A 16,885-nucleotide genomic window follows, 5' to 3' on the forward strand; every position below is an offset into this window, starting at 1 on the left:
TGGTTACCGCGACAGCCGCCGTCATCGTAATGGTAATATGTCGAAGGCTAATTATCGGATAAATCAAATTTTATTTCAAACCGTATTGTAAATAGATTAGATAGTTGTTCTCCCACGTTTAATAAATGCGTTAAACGAAGAAGCTCTGTTTACCAAAAAGAAAGTGGTGCCTCACAAAATTGTCAATAATGATGGACGGAAATGATTTAGCTTCAGAAACAACCAGAAGAGGAATTATTTCTCAAGCATGGACGCGTATTTCTCAGGTAATTTAATTTACCAAGATTATGTTTAACTGCATTGGCTGCTTTCGAATTTCTAATATGTACATTACTATTGTTTCGAAAACTTTTCACTGCTATCAGAATAATTTGTCTATTGCGGTTTTAATACTATCTGCTAAAAGAAAAGTAAATATATAAATCCTTGAAATTAATATGAGCAAATAAGTCAACATTTATATCAGCATTTCACAAAATTCACAAAATTCACATTCAAAATAAGAAGTAAACACCTAATCCTTGGCATTTTATGCAAGTATTGTAGAACTTTTAGTGTTGTTGCTCATTTAACTTTCACACTAACATGTTTTGTAGTTTATATATTTCTGATAATACAAGGAGATTTAAATTGTATCCATGGTCTAGCAAAAATATTGTAAATGTTGCTAAGGTTTTTCAATGTTTTGTATTTTACTAATTTGTTAATATGTTTATGTTTTTAGATCTATCAAGGAACCCTAGACAAGTGGACACCTCACACCAAAGGAAGATGGATAGGATGTATACTTCTTCTAGTTGCCTTTATTATACGAGTAGTCACAAAACAGGTGAGAACAAGCAATTATTAATTTTAAGCAAATTGTAGAACTTATCCAAAAGCAGCAATTCCAATTCTCTTTATATGTAAAAATTTTAAGTTAAAGTGAAAGTTTATACTTTCAATTGAAATAATAAAAAAAACTCTTTATTGGAGAAAAATAAAACATTTTCACAAAATTTATTGTGACTCTGTCTCCTGAACTAGTAATACAAATACAATTTTCCTTTTTTTTTCAGGGGTGGTACATTGTGACTTATGCCCTAGGAATTTACCACTTAAATTTATTTATTGCATTCCTTACTCCAAAAATAGATCCAGCTATGGATTTTGATGGTAAGTACAGTTTTATGGTACACTAACTACTAAAATTAAACAATGCTTATTTAATCCTCTTAAAACAACTAGAGTAATTTTATTTGTCTACTTTATTTTTTATCTATTCTATTTCTTTCTATGTGATTGACAAGTAATGTGTAGTGTGTGTTTAAGGTTATAAAGTATTTAAGAAATATGTATGTTAAAATATGGAATTGCCTATTAGACCCACCAACAAGTTGATCTAAGTATTATATCGTGAATTACTATGAGAATGTGTAATAAGGGTATGTTAAATAATTTTCAGCTGATGATGATAATGGCCCTGCCCTCCCGACACGTGCCACGGAGGAATTCAGACCATTCATACGGAGACTGCCAGAATTTAAATTTTGGCTTTCTGTCACCAAGAGCACAATTATTGGCTTCATCTGTACATTCATTGATGCCTTTAATATACCAGTATTCTGGCCTATACTAGTTATGTATTTTATAACCTTATTTTGTATTACTATGAAGAGACAAATTAAGGTAAGCCAATTTCTTATTAATATTAATTACCTTGACATAAATTAGTCAGCTTTCTATCGGTATGTTAGGTGGTTAATTATTTTTTAATTGGTTATTATTATGTCAGTGGTTGTTACCAATAGTTCTATATTTTATAAAATTCAATTTAAAATTTACTTGTGTCTAATAATGGAACATCAATAACACATTTTTCTATTTTGTATGCCTAAAAAAGATTAGTGTCTATGTTAGTAGTCTTGACAGTTTAGATGATTCCATAATTACTCTGTAATGTTCTGGATATTACAACAATTTATTATATTTTAAATAAATTTTCTGTGATAAATATTGCAAAAAAGTGTAATTAGTTATTTACAAATAAATTAATATTATTTTTACATATAATGTTTAGCATAACTAAGACAAAGATAATAATTGTTATCATTAGAAGTTTCCGTCACAATGACACAACATAAATATAAAAGTTTTATTATCCATGACGAAAAAATCGTGTCATTTGGTCCAAAGCTGATAAAATATGCGATAAACACTACTATTTATTGTAACTAAAGGAAATGAGTGAAGCTTAAAGCTATATTATATTTGGTATAAATAATTTAGGTAACTAGTGATGAAAAATTGCAAATGCTGACTAAAGAAGTAAGCTTTTAATAAATTAAAATATACCGAGGGTAGACTCTGCAAATTGCTGACATGATAAACTAAACGGGCCGAGTACACAATTTACAGGTGACATATACATACAAGGTTTTAGTAATGTGTACATTTTATTTTCCAGCACATGATCAAGTACAGATATCTACCATTCACTCACAGCAAACCGAAGTACAAAACTGTCGAGTCAACGGTGACCGTCAACTGACGTCTGCACTCGTCTCAATCATTCTAAGCAGCGCCGAGAGTCAAAGTAACTTAAAACAAAACTGTTGTATGCAAATGTTTCTAGAAAATACACTTTTATTGTAATGTTTATCATTTTTTATTTTAATTTAGTTAAATTAATATAATAGTCATAAGATTAAACAAACACAATTTGTGCGATGTTCATGAATGTTATTTTTTTAATTAATAAAAAATATTTTATGCCAATTCTAACTTTCTTTAATATTAGATTATGTATTAACCTTATGAAATCTCATCTATTTTTAAGTAAAATAAATTATTCCTTAGTCACCACATGTAATGTATACAAAATTAACCATTACATGGACCTACTTCTTTATTTGAAGCAAAACACATTACTGTACTGCTCGGCCCACAAATAACCTACGACCAATGAAATGTATTTATGAAGCATGTGACTATTAATTTCAATTAAACAGCAGTCATTGGCTTTAAAAATATACCATCGTAACGTGCGATAACAAAAGTAAACTCGCACGATATGAATCGAATAGTAACAGTTTAAATTTACGTTTATAAACATACCTAGCACAATGCAATTATTACCCTACTGCTAAAAATAGTAGCTAGAGATAAAAATATCCATCGTTTCGATAACGCACGACAACTGTCTAACGTTTAATAGTGTTTGCTATTAAAGTTTTTAGGTTTTTACAAATAAAATTACCATACTCAAGTTAGAAATTCGAACTTAAGTGATCATCTTTTTTATTTTATATCGAGGATGGTATTTTCTTTTATGTTCTTCATTCTTTTCACACAGCTTGTTGAGACGTCCTCTGTTGAGATAAAAAGAAAAAAGGTCAGGGTGGAATTCTAAATGACACCTTCAGGCAAGATGCGGCAACACGGTGCTGCTGTTGAAAGGAAGCTGTGATGTCAATTTGTGAATACTGTTACAATTTTTATGAAGAAATTGCTAACAAACTTAAACACTATAAGTATAAATACTTATAGTCATAAGCTAACTGTGCTAATATCCAGCTGCACGTCTAGGCAGCCTTAATTAGTTACTTATAGCATCATTTAGGCAAAATATTTTTATAGTACTTAGATGGTAACACTACAATATTACCAAAAGGTTGAAACGAGGAACACGGAAAAAAAATATAAAATAATAGACATGATTTATCTGTGGGGAAATTATACTAAATTTTGAAAGGATTCAATTTTATAGCAAAATAGCCACTAATCGTATATTCGCTGTACGTGCAGCCTTGTGTTAAACTATAAGCCCCCGAATAAAATTTAACATAAGTACCTGTAACAAAACGATAATTAAATTAATAAGCCTCTTTTTCTTTTAATGGACACTTCTGTGTGAATCAATAACTCTTCAATAATCATAGAAGCTATTGAATTGGTAATAAGTTTCAAAATAAACTGGCAAGGATACACGATATCGCCAGTGTTACTATTTAAATGGAACGTTCAAAAGTAATAAAACGCGCTCGATATCCCTGTTTATTTTATTGACCACTCGCCAGATGTTTGCGCATTGTTTTCCAGTGCGCAGTAGTTTCTCTGTCGTGAAATCGGGATTCTGTTTTAGTAATATATCTATTCTGCCATTTTGAAAATAGTGGCGTGTATGGATTAGACCTAGTGTTTTTTATGTGACAAATATGTCCGGGAGCAATGATAAAGCGTCGACTACGCAGCGTATGATCCAAAGTGTCGCTTTCCCTCCTAGTCACAAGCTCACTGTATCGGAAGTATTTGATGAAAAAACTGGAAAGCCCTTACCAGATGTTCTCAAGCAGCATTTTATCTTAGAGGGTAGAATCGAGGAAAATGCAGCTTTACGCATCATTCAAGATGGTGCCACCTTATTACGATCAGAAAAAACTATGATCGAGATCGATTCACCGGTGACCGTGTGCGGAGACGTCCATGGCCAGTTCTACGATTTGATGAAACTGTTCGAGGTGGGAGGCTCTCCCTCGTGCACCAAGTATTTATTCTTAGGTGATTATGTCGACCGAGGTTATTTTAGTATAGAATGTGTTCTTTACCTTTGGGCGTTGAAGTTGTGTTACCCGAAGACGTTATTTCTATTACGCGGTAATCACGAATGTCGGCACTTGACAGAGTACTTCACTTTCAAGCAGGAATGCAAGATCAAGTATTCTGAGAAAGTGTATGATGCCTGTATGGAAGCATTCGACTGCTTACCCCTTGCTGCTCTTATGAACCAGCAGTTCTTATGTGTACATGGTGGTCTCTCTCCTGAGATAAACAGCTTAGATGACATTCGTAAACTAGATAGATTCAAAGAACCTCCTGCATTTGGAGCCATGTGTGACCTACTTTGGTCTGATCCCCTTGAGGACTTTGGAAATGAAAATAATGCTGAGCATTTCTCGCACAACTCTGTTAGAGGTTGTTCTTATTTCTACAGTTATGCAGCCTGTTGTGACTTTCTACAAAGAAACAATTTACTGTCCATCATACGGGCTCATGAAGCACAAGATGCAGGCTATAGGATGTACCGTAAGAGCCAAACCACTGGCTTCCCAAGTCTGATTACCATATTCTCCGCTCCTAACTATTTGGATGTTTACAACAATAAAGCGGCTGTGTTGAAGTATGAGGACAATGTGATGAACATCAGACAGTTCAATTGCTCACCTCACCCTTATTGGCTTCCCAACTTCATGGATGTGTTCACTTGGTCTCTTCCATTTGTGGGTGAGAAGGTGACAGAAATGCTGGTCAATGTACTAAATATCTGTTCTGATGATGAACTAATGTCTGAAGGTGATGATGCATTGGAGGAAGCTAATCTCAGAAAAGAAGTTATACGCAACAAGATCCGTGCTATAGGAAAAATGGCTCATGTGTTCTCTGTTCTCCGTGAGGAAAGTGAATCTGTTCTTCAGCTCAAGGGTTTGACTCCAACTGGTGCCCTGCCATTGGGTGCTTTGTCTGGTGGTAAAACATCTCTTAAAAACGCCCTGCAGGGCTTCTCTCCTAACCACAAGATAACCTCATTTGCTGAAGCTAAGGGGCTGGACGCCATCAACGAGCGCATGCCGCCACGGCGCGACGGCCAGCGTACCCCCGACACGCAGGACAAGAAGCCGCATGTGAACAGCAATGCACATTCGTGAAGTGCTAGCTCCACTTTCTCTTCAATCCTTACTTTTTGATCCACTATTCTAGTGATGGTGAAATATGTGTGAAGTTGACTCAGCTTTTGGATAAATATATTTCACATAAATTTCTAGGTGGGTTTGAAGGGAATTGTCATAATAGATACTAAATATTTAAAAAATTTGGATTTAACTTTTTTTCAATAGTTGAAATTAAAATTTCTCTTAAGATATTACCTCTCGATATTTAAATTATGTCAGATCTGCAGGCAACAAATTTTTTTAGTCAATTAAATAATAAGATATGCACATTTATTTATAATGCGCTGCACTCTTTCATTTTGGTGATGTAATTTTAAAGTTTTCATATGAAAAGACATGATATTGTAATGTAAATTTATTCAGATTATCTACTTATACTCTACATTGTTATCTACATTAGTGAAAATTAGACATGTCTTTAATTTTCAAAGCATAATTAGCTGTGATATTAAGCGATGATCAATGTGTAATAAATAGCAGTCTGCAGGTGGTGCGGCGTGTTCATTGGCTAATCATGCATTGAAATATGTAAAGGGGCGGTGGTGTTGTCAGCTTGGGCGTGTCTTTATATTCTATTAAGTAAAGTTAATTCTGTACTATAGTGTGCGGCACACGGTGTGTGGTTGCCATGCGTGTGTGCTGTGTAAATATGCCTTGTGCGTACACACACGTTATTGCAGCTTTAACACTCCACATAAATATTACTCTCTTTAATATCTTTGCTACAAGTTGTACTTAATTGTATTTTATTGTACAAAATATATTAAAATTATTACCTATGAACTATTACTATACTTAAAGTTAATTTATATTTGGGTGTCTGGCTCGGGGCGGCTGGGAGGCTCAACTTGTATGCCGGAACATCACATATAAATCATTTAGTCCTAATGTTTCCGTATATAAGGTGTAGCGGCTAGTCTAATTGCAGATTTTCTTACAGCTTTATTCCAAATTCACTTATATAATTATAATAAGGTTTAATGACCTATGCACTGTTGGAAAATCTCTTTTGGTCTGCCAAATAAATATGTTATTAATCAATGCAATATGTTTGTATTGTGGATACTAAAAGTGGCTTACAAAGTTTTTAAAGTCAGTACTAAATATTTTATCTCAATTCAGTGTGTACTCCTTCATATGTTCTCTACTTTTAAAATAAATTTTATCTATGTAAAAACTAACCATACATTTAATTTCATTTTGTACTAATCAAGGGAAGTGGTGTTTATCCTTATAAAATATATTAACATTGAGCTCCATATATTATAGTTTTAATAAGACCTCATCCTAGCTATTGCTATGTGATTAGTTCTTGTTTGGAGCTAAGCAAAAAGTAAAGAAATTAGCATACTTTTTGACTAAAATTACCAATATATCAATATAATGAATTGTTTTAAAATATAGCCTAATACTAGTCAACATTTTATGATTTGTTATACAGAAATATTATTCCAAAAAATATGTATGATTATTACAGTGAAATTTTTTGTTTGAGCCAGCAATTCGGAATTAATATGCGATTTGCTTGCATATGATGGCGCGGCGTCGCCACGGCGGCGGCGACTGTCGCTCTCTCTGCTCTCGGCTCTCGTCCCCGCCCTAACCTAATCTCTTACTAGCAAAAAAATTATGTACATTTACTTACGACCTACTAGTCAAAAATTAGAATTATTATCTTGAAAACGTTATAGACTTTTATCTTCTTATTACTTAATTTGTTTCTTAATAAATATTCATATTCTTTAATTTAAAAAAAATCTTTTTATCTTTGCAAGTCCTACATCATTTGATTACATTTTTCCTACAAACTACATAAAATGTGGATACAAAAACGATTCAGAAATAATAAATTATGATTAAAACAAATATGGCAATTGGACAGAACTATAAACTTAAAAATAACAGCTGTTTGCGCTCATGTTTTTTATGTTGTTGCCGTGTTTTCACAAATAAATCCGCACGCATATTTACGTAGCCGATGAAATATACTCCATTAAAAGCATGCGTTCAAGAAAATAAACGAGTCTAGCGGAGAACAAAACAATTTCGGTTTCGTTGCGATAGTCAGTTTAAATATTTATTTTTAGCGCAGCCACAATTCGGCGACAGCCAACCGCGACAAGCATTACACAAATTCGTGGGTCGCGGTCGTGTCGCGGGGATCCCGTATCGAATTAACTCATTAACTCTTTCGTCTCTTATTCAATTACTAAGCTTTGCGTGACTTATTATTTATTACAATTATGAATTAAACAGTATATATGTTAAAAGTACATTCGCAGTGAATTACAAAGTCATAAAAGATAAGACAATTAAATCTCATCTCAGTACGAGGAAACGTGTTTAATATTAGTCGGTCGGTGTAATTAGCGCTAGCCGCTAGGTCTGCATCCTTCGCGTATGAAAGACAAAGCACGATTATTTCTGTACAATGAATATACTTGTAGGTGCCAGGGAGCGAAGTAATAATGTGTTTGCTCGGCGCGCCGCCGCGTTTAAACCCGACAATCGCTGTAAATAATTGGCCCACCCGTCAACACACTCTTTACTATCGAATACATTTAACGATAGCATTTTGTTCATTAATATTGCTAATAATCATTGTATAATTACTAAAAAAGTGGTAATTTGATATGTTGCTGTTTTACATGTTATATTTAACTTGCTTCTATTTCACCAGACGTGCCATTCGTTGTCGACTTCTAGGGGTCATGGCGTGACGTTAAATAGCTCGCAACCTTTAGTATTGAGCCGTCGAATACAAAAAGATTAATTTAAATCCGATTAGTAAATCGTGAGACTAGCGCGTTCAAATTTTACGTTTCATTGTATTACTACAATTAAACCAAACCTGAAATTAATAACACCCATTACTGAAAAAATAGGTTAATATTCCTATTGAAACCTCGTGAAATTCTTACTTTGGCCAATGTATAATGTAAGGAACATGAGGGTAATATATATAGTTTCGATTTATCTAAGAGCATTGGCCAACAAGCCATATTAAAGTACTAGTCGTTTCAAGGCAATCAACACTAACTTAGGTTTGCATTTTTTCTTAGTTTTACTTCGTATGATGATGAGTATCTACAATAAATATCATAGGAAACTGTGCGGTATCTTCTCGCATAACATTTGTTGTCAATTTCTTTAAATAACAAGCGAGCACTTATCAGAAAGATATGATGACCTCTGCACCGCATGCATCAGAAAGAAGTAAGAAAAATAAGTACTTACAGCTTACATTCAAAATAAATTATATCTGTTTTGAATATAAGTGTAAATGTGAATAGTATACTTCAAACCTATTTCAGTATCAAAGAGATAATTTATTCGATATTTTAATTTAGATGATATTAATCTATATTATTTTCAAGTAATCTTACTTAATTTGAATTTTTTTTGTTCTTACAGGTACACGAATTACAAACCAATGAACGTTGAATAGTAGTTGTATAGTAGTAGTTGAGTAGTACTTTAGTGCAGTAAAATGATTTTCTCCTGTTTAAAAAAATATTTTGAATAACATTTTTCCGCAGACCTTTCTCAAAGTAGGTCATAACGCTACGAAGGCTCGAGGCTTGGGGGCAGCAGAACTCCGTGAAAATTAAACAGAATTAAGGCTATCAACTGAGACGACAGCAGCAATTTTATCTATAAAATCATACTTAAAATCGCTCTTAAAACTGAATTACATTTGTAAGATAACATGTTTATAATAGGTATAAGGACTAAATAGCTAGAAATGATAACTCAAAATTATTATACCCACCTATTTGACTATGTTTTTAGTAAAACATTTACTTTAGAATAATGAATTAAAAAACATGACATTCCCAGATGGATACAAAGTTTGAAACCGCAAACCAACAAGTGTTACATAGGTCTCGCAATACGTTTGAACAGGTGTTTTAAATACCTTACAATTAATTTTCAACAAAGCATCTAAAACAGTTGAAAAAATCCTATCACTAAATAAAAAAAATGTAGAATTTTACAATTGGATCAAAATGAAAAACGTTTGTGTATCGCAGAGCATGGAATTTGTATGTGTTCAATTTAAATCTAGATATTTGACAGTATCGATTACTCCCAAAAATTTTAAAATGTATTGTTTATTGCTCGTACATATATGTACCCGGAAAACATACCTAAATATGTAGGTATTTACATTAACTTTATACAAATTCTCTGATATTTTTACGCACAAGTATTTATTCCCATGAATAATTTTATAACCAATTTTATTACATCATTAATTATTTTATTATAGCACGCCTCGTAGGTTTATCACAATTTTTACCTCCATTTTAATTATGGCTGTTACTGATGGACCGACCTTCACTGCGTGCGCTTGTCGCGTTTCTCCACGTTGTTAGTTTGTGCGACGCGTTTATAAAATATGCGTCTTGACGCCCTTGTTTGTGTGACGATCATCAATTGCTTTAAATTCCAATTAATTTAATTGTTGTTAATTGGTGAAATACTAAATCAAATCAAATTATAAAAACATGCACTCCATACTTAACTAGCTTTCTGATAACTGAGCTACAAGCTCAATTAACTGTAGAAGGGATTTTCAGTCAACTTTACTAACTTCTATAACTACATTAAATAATTAAAGTAACGTAAACGCTCTAAAATATGAAGAGAATTCAAATACACCTAGCAATATTCAGATTCAGACAAAGGGACTACGATGACGATGTCCCACATTTCATACTAATTTTTGAGTAGCATAAATCATGTCAAAGCGAGTTCTTCATCGGTATTGGCACGACTTTATACTTCGTAATTATCCTGTGTCACTGACACTACTAAGACTTTTATATCTTTGCAACAATTTTACGATATCTGAATCTCGGTCAAGGACTCTGCAAAGCGAGTCTACATTATTGTCATCTCTTATCATCTGTTGCTTTGTGATAGAAGGTAGCATAGCATCAACATCCGTTAAACTGATAGAAGTAACGCATGTGTCTTTAACCGTTTAGAAAGATAGGAAGGAGAGTCCAACAAATTTTGAAAGTTGTAAAATAGTTTGATTTGTAGCGTTCACGCACTAAAACGAACCAGTTAGTTGTAACGCTAATATGTAGGTACGGATCAATATTAAGTGAATTAATTGGTACCTTTGTATAGTCTTTTTATAGAAGGATATAAATCGTCAAGAGGTTCGCGAGATGTTATGAGCCCACTCCCCGTAGATCTATCTGCAACCAACAAATTGGGTGCAGATATGTACGTTGCAAGACAAAAATGGAGATTAGGAGATGTGCAATAAGACATAAATTGGGATCAAGAGACTCGGATAATTTAACAGAAAAGTCCTATGTTTTTCAGTCGAAACAATTTATCTTTTTATTATCTCGTATAGCTTCGCAAAGTAGCAGTGAGATAATCTTAATAGTATAGCGATAACGAACATTCAAATATTTATACGGTCATCTTCGGTGTTCAGTGTACACGAGATGCAGCTCCGCTAAACGGCTCGGTAGACAATTAAAATAGTGAATTAGTGATGACATCATGTTCCTTTGTTTTACAGTTTATTATTTTATACCTATAGCTTTACTTAAGCAAATCTATAAATATCCTTTCAAAGCTGTTTTAGATTTTTAAGCAGCATTTCTTGAAGATTAAATTGAAGTCAATCATTCGTTATAGATATATAATATTTCTTTAATTTCACCTTCTTCGAGTGTATTGTAATTTAACCATCCACCGAAGCTCAATTAAAAAATATTTTAAGATGCTGTAAAATTACTTTCTACTAAAATCTTCATTGCAATCAACTTCAATCAAAATGACCATATAAGTGTTACTTTTTTGCCGTCACAAAAATGGTACGTTCACTAGAGACTACCAGATGTTTGTACATTTTATTCAAAAGCTATTCTTGTATTTCCGTCACGTAATTCCAACTCCTTCAGCTTCATAAGTAGCTACATAATTTCACGTGTATGTTTTGTGATTTATAAGAATTTAATACATGTTTCATATTAACTACCTTAAAAGTCTTACTATCTAAAATTAATATTTGAATTTAGACTTTGAAACTTAAAGAAAAATGCACAAAAAAGTGTAGACTCAACGGTCAACGAGTTTTTAAAGTAGTGGCTAGGGGCTATTGTTATTGGTGATGTCAACATAACTGCGTTTCAGACGCGATCTGTATAAAAATGAGGAAGTCTACATAAGATATTATAAATGTATAAGTAGAATTTCGTCGTCAAAAGGTATGTTATATGTACTATGAGGAACCGTTAGGATAATTTTTGAGATTGGCACACAGAGTCGCTTAATTTATCGTTATTACAAGCTAAGTATTTTGTATAGTACTAATGTTAATTAATGTTGTAATCAACTTATTTATTGAAGCGGTATTCGTTATTAGCAAGCTATTGATTATAACATACACGTATATGCAAATGTATATTTTTATTCATAACACTTTTCTAGTTTATATTCGATAATGAAGTAATGGAACATTTACCTACTAGTAGTAAAATAAAACACATGAATATTTAACAAGTAATGGGTTAACAACATCCAACCATAATTGACCTAAATACCAGTTAATTGTTTATAATAAGGGTTGCAAATCGAAAGTCGCAGAATATTTTTTTCATATCCTTATGCATACTAAATTCGAACTGAAAAAATGCATCTTTATAAATAGCTTGGTTTTAATTTTTACTGACCCAAATACTATAATTTTAAGGGGCTCTTATTTTTTTATGTTTATCATTAATGTATTAAAACTCACTGATACTACAACATTTACTGATTTATTTCTTATTAAGTGCGTTTAGGCAGGTATATTATTGATATTCTTCTCTTAGTTTTCTTTTATAATAAAAATCGTAACTACAATCTGAATTGACCGGACTCCACCCCGGAATTCTTCGAACGTTCGCGCATGTCAACTGCAAACACGTAGCACGAAACACTGTATAAATATGTTATAACTGGGCATGTAGCAAAAAAATCTATATTCGGCCAACTCTCTCAGAACTATTAAAATACTAGTATCTCTGTTTTGCATAAAATGTCTATCCACATCAAACTTTTGAGGCTTTTCAAAATTTTAATTGCTGCATTGAACTCCTAAGAAAAAACGAAAAAAAGTAATTCTCAATTTTAGTATTGATTCAACTCTCTCTCAAATATCATAAAGTTCAATTTAGCACATGTTATTGGGTTTATGGTAATTAGAACACATCTTTATGCTGACATTACACACTTAAGAGCTATTATGTTGTAATTTACAACTAATACATTTATTTGTTCTGTACCTCTGTTGTTTATTGTGTTCTTTGTGGAAATGCTAAATAACTGGTTCCTACACAAAAGTTTATTGTACCTCTATTCAGTTTTCATGAGACCTTGTGAAAATACACGATCATCATTTAGTAATAATTGAGATTGTTATGATTGACATGTTTAGACATATTTCTTGTAAGCATCTAATTGCAGTAAAGATTTTAAAACAATATTCAGCTTAAATAATGTATCATGTAATTTAAAAAAATTGAGAAATAGGTGTTTTAATATTTAACGTTATTTTAGACAAGTTTATAGTTAATTTGGAACATTAAAAAAAGCTACCATAAGATTGTAAGCTAATGTAGTTTTCCCTTTTTTCATTTTACGATTGTTTAATATACTTTTTGAATGTAATGTTAATATTCAGTGCCACTTGCTTGCCTGGCAATATTGTAGGCTGTAGTAGCTCAGAATGTGTTAACTTATCACTTAAAACTATTATAATTAAAATATAAAGGTAAGGGTAAAATAAAAGACAAATTTGAAGACAACATTTATTTGAAGATTTCAGAGATCTCTACAATGGATTATTCACTACAGTTATATGTTGAATAATAAAATAGAATAAAACATGATTTTATCACTTCAGATACTAATGGCAATAACAATTGCACAATATTATAATTCAATAGCAATGGTTAAGCATTATTTTAAACTAATAAATGCTAAATTTGGAATACACTACAATTCTTTGGCTTCCTACAAGCTAGCATGTTAATAATTATCAATATGTTTTGTCCTACTCTACTAAATTCTACTTACTACTAATCATAAGCATGGAAGTTAGACTTTTTGCTTTGGTTAAATCCAATTTAATAGATTATGTATGGTTATTCAAGTACAACTTTTTACACACAAAGCGAAAATCTAAATCTTGTAATGGTGGTACAGTACTCTCTTTCACATTTGAGAAGCTTAGCTTTACACAATTATGTTGGTCAGCACAAATACATTGATCATTTGTAGACTGCGGTTGTTTAGTTTGTTCTTTGCAACTTTTTCTGCTGTCAGGCTTTACTGGATCAGCGATTGTATTATAACTGTCTATGTTATGAGTGAGCATGAAATTAGAACTTGGATATATTAAAAATGCAAACAATGTCAAAGCAACCAAACACTGTATAGGTATGGCGGTAGACCAGTATTTGTCTGGGTAATAATAGATGTTGAAATAGTGTAAATAATAGTCCGGTACAAAAGCCCAAATACAGTAAATAGTCAAAGCAGTCTTACTAAATAAATATAAAAAGAAGCCATACAAAGATCTTGCGGGGGTCGGTGCTGGTGTGTGTTCTGCCATTGCTGTGCAGATTTTAACCGAATCCAAATTCGCTCAAAGTCTTGATGATCAGTAAAAAGTTTTTAAACGTAGAATTGACAGCAACACGTAACTTCTTTGTATCGGTTCCCTCAAAGTTTCTGGAAAAATAATATATTTTTACAAAATGTTGGAAAGAAAAAAAAATAAAAGATAGAAAAGTACGAACATTGCGAGCTCCGTATTGTTTAACGTCACATATCTCTTAACTTTATTCCCCTTCAGATCCTTATCAACCTTTATAATCTCATAAGCAATTATTGCTTCATTTGGTGTCCTAAACGGAATTGTCAGGCTTCTGCAACATACATCAAAGCATATTGCGAATAATATTTACATTAATTTAATTGCGCAGCATCTACAATAAATCAATTGGTAATACAAATCACAACTGACAGAAAAATAATATACCGAAAACCAAGAATAAAAATCTATTAGGATGAAGGAGGTATTGAGGAATAAGATATACAGTAATGTAAAAGAACAAAATAGATGTAAAGTAAATGTGCAAACGTTTCAGAATACATGCGCCATTTAAAAATCAATACTTGATGTATGAGATTTTCTAGAACAAGATATTCTGTTGTAAAAAGAACAATTCCTACATATTTTTCACAGTCTCTTGAGCCATAATTGTATTTGGCGCTTTAAATGTTAGCACTGCACAAACTAATTTGATTTTAACACACGTAATTACTCCTTTATGACCAAACTAAAGACAAAACAGGCAAGAGAAGACCAATTTAAATAATCGATTGAGCACTTTATGTGTCAACTGTCAGACTATATTTGTCTTTTAGTGTTGCCAGTAAAATATTTTTTCATACTCTGTTTTACTATCGCTAGTAGTGATGGGACTCCAGTGATATTTTTTCACTCGAGTCCCTCGGTACTCGTAACTTTATCACTCGAATTGCCACTTGAGTGATGTTTATTGACTCGAGTCCTAAACTTGTCTACATAATCAAGAAAAGTCTTATGTCAACTATTAGTTGAATTGAAGAATTATAATGTACCACTAATAAGTTGTAATCCAATTTAATTTATTCTAACAAGGAATTTTTATTAGATCCAAATATTAACAGTTTTATTATGTTCTTACACAATTTAGATTATAATAAACAGGCTTTAAATTAACTTAAATGAGGCTTAAATAAACTCAACAAAAGAAGAGAACAAATTTAACTGAAATTGCTGTAAGAAATTCTTACTCTCCTCGGTATAAACCAGGGATGTTGCGGATGTTGATTTTTTCACATCCGCGGATGCGAATGCGGATGCGGAGTTTTGAGGGCTCACATCCGCGGATGCGGATGCGGATGCGGATGTTAAGATAATATGTAAACCGTCATCATCATCATCATCATTTCAGCCTTTACTATTAATATTTATATTTTTATTGTAATATTAACTTAATTATTAATATTTTTATTTTTATTGTAATTAGTCAAACATTAATATACAGGGTTATTGGTAATTAGACGTATTCCCGTTAGGAGGTAATAGAGGGGATCATTTGTGATAATTTTGACCCCTATATGCATTATCGAAAAGTTAACCGTTTTCGAGTAATTATATAACATAGTAATTAATTATTCAATATTTTTCGAGATTCTCATCCATTGAAATGCCTTAAAAACAAAAAAAATCATCATGGAACTTAGTCTGCAGGTTTTTTTTAAAAACATGCCCGTTTCCTAAGCTCTCCAAAAATGCATAATAACCAGGAACATGTCCCCAGGTCACTGAAATAAACACATGATTTCAAAGGAATCGGGTGGTATTCGTACTCGAACTAAAGTTACGGTAGATTTTGAAAACTCACATAAAAGTAATTAAAAGCAATGCCAAACGACAAATAAACTAAAAACACAAATTCATAATAAAATTTAGAACCAGTAAGTTTAAGAAATAACTGTTATTAAAACAATCTCTTCGAAAACCCACCTTTGGTAACAGGACAAAGCATGACATACAAGAAGGACGGATGACCTTCACATCCAAAGCCGCTGAGGGAAAGCCATAAAGAGAAAATAGAATAGAATAGGTGATAGCTGCGATTTTCCTTATTATTGGATGGCCGAGGGGAAACTTCAAAATATCTTAATTGTTAATTTCATTAATTCAATTTATTTAAACTTGTATTTTTGGTTTATTTTACGTTTGTTATGGTTAAATACTTTTATGGGAGTTTTCAAAACCAACATTAGTTCGAGTACGAATACCGCCCGATTCCTTTGAAATCATGTGTTTATTACAGTGAGGAGGAAACGGGTATGTTTTAAAAAAAATCTGCAGACTAAGTTCCTAAGACTAAGACTAAGAAAAAATTAAGTTTTCATGGATAGTTTATTTTTAAATAAATATTTGAAGTTGCAATTTCGACTTATTTTGAAAAAATCGAAAGATCTAGATTACTCGAAAACGGTTAACTTTTGGATATTGCATATAGGGGTCAAAATTATTACAAATGATACGTCTAATTACCAATAACCCTGTATGTTAAACACCTATTGGTAAATTAGTAATT

At 32.1% G+C, this 16,885-nt stretch overlaps 3 protein-coding genes across 4 annotated transcripts; 2 read left to right on the top strand and 1 right to left on the bottom strand.

Moving 5' to 3' along the window:
• The first annotated feature begins 6 nt into the window (after nt 1-6).
• LOC106109283 (protein RER1) lies at nt 7-2,638 on the top strand. The gene is made up of 5 exons (XM_013290722.1): nt 7-266; nt 725-829; nt 1,059-1,155; nt 1,445-1,668; nt 2,447-2,638. Exons 1-5 carry the CDS (start codon nt 189-191, stop codon nt 2,528-2,530), a joined length of 588 nt encoding a protein of 195 aa, XP_013146176.1. The 5' UTR covers nt 7-188; the 3' UTR covers nt 2,531-2,638.
• Nucleotides 2,639-3,973: 1,335 nt separating this feature from the next.
• Nucleotides 3,974-7,465, top strand: LOC106109282 (serine/threonine-protein phosphatase 2B catalytic subunit beta isoform-like). The gene has a single exon (XM_013290720.1). It carries the CDS (start codon nt 4,197-4,199, stop codon nt 5,682-5,684), a length of 1,488 nt encoding a protein of 495 aa, XP_013146174.1. The 5' UTR covers nt 3,974-4,196; the 3' UTR covers nt 5,685-7,465.
• A 6,225-nt stretch (nt 7,466-13,690) lies between these two features.
• On the bottom strand, nt 13,691-15,127 carry LOC106109284 (phosphatidylinositol N-acetylglucosaminyltransferase subunit P). 2 transcript variants are annotated; one of them, XM_013290723.1, is made up of 3 exons: nt 14,961-15,127; nt 14,525-14,653; nt 13,691-14,456 (listed from the first exon to the last, which is right to left on the bottom strand). In XM_013290723.1, the coding sequence occupies exon 3, from the start codon at nt 14,335-14,337 to the stop codon at nt 13,858-13,860; it is 480 nt and encodes a 159-aa protein (XP_013146177.1). In that variant the 5' UTR covers nt 14,338-14,456; nt 14,525-14,653; nt 14,961-15,127; the 3' UTR covers nt 13,691-13,857. The 2 variants fall into 2 exon arrangements, with proteins under 2 accessions (XP_013146177.1, XP_013146178.1); XM_013290724.1 differs by having other exon boundaries at nt 14,525-14,713.
• Between the last annotated feature and the right edge of the window lie 1,758 nt (nt 15,128-16,885).

Source organism: Papilio polytes, unplaced genomic scaffold (genome assembly GCF_000836215.1).
Source record: "Papilio polytes unplaced genomic scaffold, Ppol_1.0 DF821289.1, whole genome shotgun sequence".
Lineage (NCBI taxonomy): Eukaryota > Metazoa > Arthropoda > Insecta > Lepidoptera > Papilionidae > Papilio > Papilio polytes.